The 6,520-nt window shown below is 23.1% G+C and overlaps 3 protein-coding genes across 3 annotated transcripts in view; 2 read left to right on the forward strand and 1 right to left on the reverse strand.

Annotated features, from left to right (window-relative positions):
* Positions 1–1,151, forward strand: PCHAS_1371700 (CIR protein; the record flags this gene model as incomplete). The annotated part of the gene is made up of 3 exons (XM_016800130.1): positions 1–15; positions 152–955; positions 1,059–1,151. 3 exons carry the CDS (start codon positions 1–3, stop codon positions 1,149–1,151), a joined length of 912 nt encoding a protein of 303 aa, XP_016652935.1.
* A 2,513-nt stretch (positions 1,152–3,664) lies between these two features.
* Positions 3,665–4,847, forward strand: PCHAS_1371900 (CIR protein; the record flags this gene model as incomplete). Its single annotated transcript, XM_016800126.1, has 3 exons — positions 3,665–3,679; positions 3,817–4,653; positions 4,755–4,847. The coding sequence occupies 3 exons, from the start codon at positions 3,665–3,667 to the stop codon at positions 4,845–4,847; spliced, it is 945 nt and encodes a 314-aa protein (XP_016652934.1).
* A 905-nt stretch (positions 4,848–5,752) lies between these two features.
* The window catches only part of PCHAS_1372000 (fam-a protein), a gene marked incomplete at both ends in the record, with an annotated part of 1,486 nt that continues 718 nt past the window's right edge, over positions 5,753–6,520 (reverse strand). The window contains 3 exons of the mRNA XM_016800120.1: positions 5,753–5,839; positions 5,987–6,205; positions 6,309–6,418. Coding sequence (XP_016652933.1) covers positions 5,753–5,839; positions 5,987–6,205; positions 6,309–6,418 — 416 coding nt within the window. The remainder of the gene's footprint in view (positions 5,840–5,986; positions 6,206–6,308; positions 6,419–6,520) is intronic.

The following is a 6,520-nucleotide window of genomic DNA, read 5'->3' on the forward strand; positions in this document are numbered from 1 at the left end:
ATGTCTAACGAAGTGGTATGCAATTTTTTTAATAAAATATGTTCTTCACATGTGATTCATATGTTTGGTATTCTATAAATTATATTATTTTTCATTTAGTAGCATTTACATTAATATATTTTTTTCTTTAATTCGTAAAATATATTCGTAGTGTATGTACATTAATATGGTCGATAAATTAATTAAATCGAATGCGGCAGGAACAGAAGGAAAAATTGAAAACCATAATAGATTGAACGCTAATTGCCCTAACAAAAATTGTGATACTGACGCCCATAAACTTAGCTCTGCTTTTATATTATTGCTAAAATATTTTGAGGTTGCTGATGATTTAAAAGATGACAAATGTGCCGAATATGCTATTTTATGGTTAAGTTATAAAATTCAGCAATATTGGAATATAGAAACCACCACATTAAAAAATTTCATTACTGAACATATAGAAACAAATACGAATTATAATGAGAAAATAAAACAAGGTAAAGGTAACAAGAACTATAAGGAATTTATAGACATAAAGCAAAGTTTGATAAATATGGATGTTAAAATTATATCTAAATTTCATGAAGCATTGCAAATCTTATGTAATATGTATAATGAGGATAATGCAAAAAATATAGATTGCGCAAAATGTTCGTCAAAAGCTAGTGAATTTGTTGAAAAATATAAAGACCTTAATAACGATCCTAATGTTACTAAAGATAGTCCATATTATCAAGTATGGTCTACTTTATCAACTGATTATAATAATTTAAAAAAGAAATGTATTAATGATCAATCTAGCTTTCCAACTCTTCCAGAGATAAAAGAAGCAAAAAAATCTATACAAGGTTACGCAGAAAGTTCTGGACAATTTTCTGAAGATGCATCATCAAGTTTGTCGATAGCAAGCAAATTAATTCCAGTTTTATTGGTATTTGGTGCAATACCAATTTTCTTGGGAGTTGCTTATAAGGTAAATAATAAGGAATTTATAAATATAATATAAAAAATTATTTTCGTGATTCCTTATATGCGAATATCAAAAAATATATATGCGTTTACCATTTTTATATTAGTATTCATTATTCGGACTTGATAAACGGCTTCAAAGACAATATTTAAGAGACAAAGTAAAAAAAATAAAGAAGAAAATGAATCTTAGTATGTAATTCGAAAAGTAGTGATTATTACAGGGGTACTAATAATGATTGGTGTGTTAAAAAAGTGTCTATTTGGAAATAAGACATTTTTGACCATAGTTATGGGGTCTATAAGAATATTTAAATAGTATAATCAATAAAATATAAAGTTATATATGCATATTTATTATATATTTTTTGTATGCTTTTATGTTGTGAATAAGGGTTAAAGTTGTGTTTGTGGAGCTCATATTTGGGTTATGGCTAAGTATTAAATTGTATTTAATTCTGTATAATTTTATAACATTTATTATTTTAAGGAATTGTTTTAAATATGTATAGGACAATTATAATAATTGTATTTCGTGTTAATATAGCTTAATGGTAAATGTGTTTAATTATGTACTTTTTGTATTTTATTGTTAATTTAGGTTCAATGGATATAGGAAAATCGATAAAATGTCGGAATCGATATAGACTGATGATTCCAAAGTGTCGATTTGGTTATAGAACAGACGTCGTTTTAAATAATTACAACATTTAATATGAGAAACTGAGGTAGAATGAGAATTACAAGTAAGTAATTTATTATAATTTCAGCTGAAAGGGCATTTAAAACAATATCCTCCCTCAGCGCATCTTGAACCCGATGATAAATGAAGAAAGTAATGGGGATGCGAAATAAGTTGTTAAGTTGATGAACAAATCGGATTATTAAATATATACAAACATATACAGGATAATCCTGTATCATTTATTAATTTATTTGTTTTGTTGATTTTTTTTTTTGTTTATAAAATAAAAGACGATTATTTATATGATAAATCGAATTAATAACTGTATTGTGGGGTTCAAATTCCATAAATTTTAATTTAAGGCTCAATATAAGTATTAAAAATGATAAATATGTAAATTCGTTTATTACTATTATTATATGTAAACAAACTCATAAGTATAATTAAAAAATATATTTATATAATTATAATATTAAATGATCAAGTATTATTGTATACATAATGAGGGTGCTGTTGGAATGGTTCACTTAATTTTCAATTACAAATTTATTTATATAATTCTAAGAATAAAACATTATTAACATAATGAATGATTAAAAAATATTTTTTATAAAATCATATATTATTGTAAAAATTAATAAAATTTTTTAAAAAAATGACCCTATAAACCCCTGTTATATGCTGCATACAATTGTTTTCTATAAATATTCAGTAGAAAATTATATAAAAATATAATGGTATTTTCTAACAAAGATATATAAATATTTGTTTTATTGAATGAATAATAAGTCAATGATATACAATAGTGCATTATAAAGGTATCAACGTTACATATTTTGTTAAAGATATAGTTGGGGATATGTATTTTTATATTATAAAAACCTGGATAAATGAAGAAAGGGTTAAAGTCTCAATTAATGTTAAATGTCTTTTTATTATTCCATATTATCAGTGTTTGTAAATAATCATTTTTTTAATTTAAAATAGCATTATTTATCATATAATTTTAATAAATTATTTGAATGCATATACATTGATAACTATAACAATAGAACATATAAGATAAAAATGAACCCTGAGAACATTTATCGAATATTTATATAAATATATATATTAAAAGAGCAAATACATTTCACTTTTCTCCTCTTAAAGTGCAATATATCAACCTAATTACAATAGTTTTCTATTATGGTTTAAAAATTGTATCAATACTTATTTATGTGTTACATATTTAATATTTATTATGTATTATTTAAAAAATAATCTGACTTTAAAGAATTATTTAAGCTTATAAATAGCTCAACAAATACGGGTTTAGTGCTAATTGTTGTTATAAACCGTAGAAAAGGTGCTCAAAATATATTATAAAATTACTCAATAAGATATATTTTTAAATTGGTGTACATAGGAATAAAAATAAAGTTATTCAACACATTAAACTGGGTCATGAACTAATCTATATTAAATAAAAATAATATAAATATATGCAATTTGCATAGAAAATGGAGCATGTGACTTAATTTGAAAATACTACAATTTTAGAAAAAACTATATTATATATTATAAGAAACAAGCATATAAATATTTAACATATTTAAAAAAACGACTATTTATATACTTTTAAGGATATCGTAATAATCGAATTTTTAATTTTTTAGACTTATATCATACTTAAGTTTTAGAAGGATAATCATTAAAACATAAGATATAAATATATTCCTTTATTATGTTAAAACACCAATACAAGGAAATATGCTTTAAATTAATTGTAAAGTATATACATTTTTATAATAAATTATACCAAATGTTAATAAGAATATCATTTTTTTGTATAAAATGCATTATATATACATATGGCAACACTCTATTTAAGGTAATTTGCCTGATTGCCATAAAACAAATATAATATGTTTAACGAATGATAATTGCTATGTAAATATCTTAAGTAAATACACCATATATTTTATGCAATATATATAAATAATATCATCCCACATAATCTCCAAATTATAACAGAATTTTATTATAATGTCTAAGAAAGTGGTATATAATTTTTTTAAATAAAATATGTTCTTTGCATGTATTCATATGTTGTATCGCCTATAAATTATATTAATTTTCATTTTAGTAATATTTACATTAATACGTTTTTTTGTTTAATTCATAAAATATATTCGTAGTGTGAAGCAATTAAGTCGGCCAATGAATTATTTAATGTGGAAAAAGATGGTTCAAACACAAATATTAATTATAATGAGTCATTGAAAGCTTATTGCCCTATCCCGAAAAATCTGACTAAGCAAGAATGCACTAATTATGAACAAATAGTTAGCTCTGCTTTTATAGCATTACTAACTTTATTTAGGAATTTTGATGATGATGGTGATGAGGATGTTTTAGAAGATGATAAACTTGCTGAATACGCTATTTTATGGCTATGTTATAAAATTAATCAAGAGAAACATAAACTTAACAATCTAAGTGCATTTTATAAGAAATATATAATGGATATTGAGAAGGATTTTATGGAAGAAAATGGTGCTAATGCTTATAAAAGTTATAAGGATATTATAAATAATATAATATGTTCGAAGACTATTGATATTAGCAATATGTCTAAATTTTATGAAGGATTTGAATTATTATGTAAAATGTATTATGAATGTAATGGAAGTAGTAAAGATTGCACAGCATGTTTGGAAAAAGCTAAAGAATTTTCTGAACATTTCGAAAAACTTAATAGGAATTCTGATATTACTGAAGATGATCCCTATTATAAAGTATTGTGTACATTATCAAATGATTATGAAAAATTAAAAAATAAATATGATAATGCGGAATCTAGCAAATTTCCATCCCTTCCACCGATAAAACCAACAAAAAGTTCTACACGAAATACTGTAGAAGCTTCTGGACAACTTTCTGAATATAAACCATCAAGTTCTTCAGTAGCAAGCAAATTAATTCCAGCTTTATTAATATGCTCAATACCAATTTTCTTGGGAATTTCTTATAAGGTAAATAATAAGGAATTTACAAATATAATATAAAAAATTATTTTCATTAAATATATGCAATCTTTAACAAACATCATATGCTTCTTAACATTTTATATCAGTATTCATTATTTGGATTTGATAAACGGCTTCATAGACAATATTTAAGAGAAAAACTAAAAAAAATAAAGAAGAAAATGGCCAGTTATGTATGATTCGAATAGTAGTGATTATTTCAGGAATCTTAATAATGATTGATATATGCTAAGAAACAGTTTATTTGGAAATAAGTAATTTTTGACCATATTTTGGAACATAAATTTAGAGTTTATAAGAATATTTAAATAACATAATCAATAAAATATAAAGTTATTATGTATATTTATTGTATTTTTGTCTGTTTGCATAATTTTTGCATATTTTTTATATAGTGTTGTGTTGTGGTTCAAGGTTAAGGTTGTCCTTATGGAACCACCATAGGGTTAGGGTTAAGTACCACATTACATTTAATTTTGTATAATTTGATAATATATATTAATTTAAGAAAATTTTTAAAATATATATAGGAAACAAGTTTTAAAAATGATAAAATTTGTAATGTTTGATATTTATATTAGTATTGATTATTTGGGTTCTGTAAAGGATTTCATAGACAAACATTAAGGGAAAAAATATAAATAATAAAGATAAAACAAAATGATAGGTATATTAATTTGAGGATGGTGATCGATATATTTTATGATATTTCTATATTGATATATAATTAATTAGTAACAATTTTTAAGTTTTATGACAATAATAAAAATAATATAAATACGAAACAAAAATTTTTAATGTAAAAAAAGTGATCGCATCGATATAAAGGATAATAAAACGGAAAATATAATTGAATTATAGGATTAATTATTTGATTTAATCATAAATTAAATACATTCAATATATTTTAATGAAAAGAGATGAACAATTACATGCTAAATAATCACTTTTAAAACGATAAAAATGATGTGATGGTAATTTAAATAGGCATTATGTATCAAGATAATTTAATTTTATTAATATATGTATCTCGATATTAAAGTATCAAAAGACATTTACTTGGGGCATATTGCTGTTTATTAGATCACATTTGTTCTACTAAGTCTAGAATGGTTGCATATATAATATCTCTATCTATTTTATTGATGTTAAAATTTCTACGCTCACAAATCTACGAAAAAAATGGATAAATATATAAAATATGTCAATATTTTGTATGTGAATATCATAAAATATATGAAATATAGAGAAAGACACTTAAAATAAATGTTAAAATGAGAATGAAATGATTATATTATTATCTTTTGAGATTGTTTACAGCGTTGATATAAGTAACTTCAACGTTATCGTCTCGGTGTTTAATTATATATCCGGCTATGTTAGAACCCAATTTGGCTAATGCTTTCTCAGCATTAATGTAAGTTTCGATTGGTTTTGTATTTTCTAAAAATTCGATCAAATTAGTTTTTTTAACGATAGTACCGAAAAAATTTATAGTTCTTGTAGGACACACAATTACAGTTGTGTCATTTGATACCTACAAAATTAGTGAATAAAAAAATATATGCATTGTGTAAATTAATGTATAATAATATGAATAATAGTATTTTTAGAGGAATAATGGGGAAAACCCTCCTTACTTTAATTTTTGCGGCTACAGCAAATCTTTTTCTGGTGTTTCTAATCGTTTTATATATGCTACTTTGCTCCATTATGACTAAAAATGGGGTATATACACGAGCAAGATATCCTAAAAAATAATTATTTTGCACATATAAATGAAATATTATGAATATAATAAAATATTAATGAAAATAATAGTCAAGGAATAGAAAATCGAAAGATGGGTAAA

The sequence above is a fragment of the Plasmodium chabaudi genome (assembly GCF_900002335.3).
Source record: "Plasmodium chabaudi chabaudi strain AS genome assembly, chromosome: 13".
Taxonomy (NCBI): domain Eukaryota; phylum Apicomplexa; class Aconoidasida; order Haemosporida; family Plasmodiidae; genus Plasmodium; species Plasmodium chabaudi.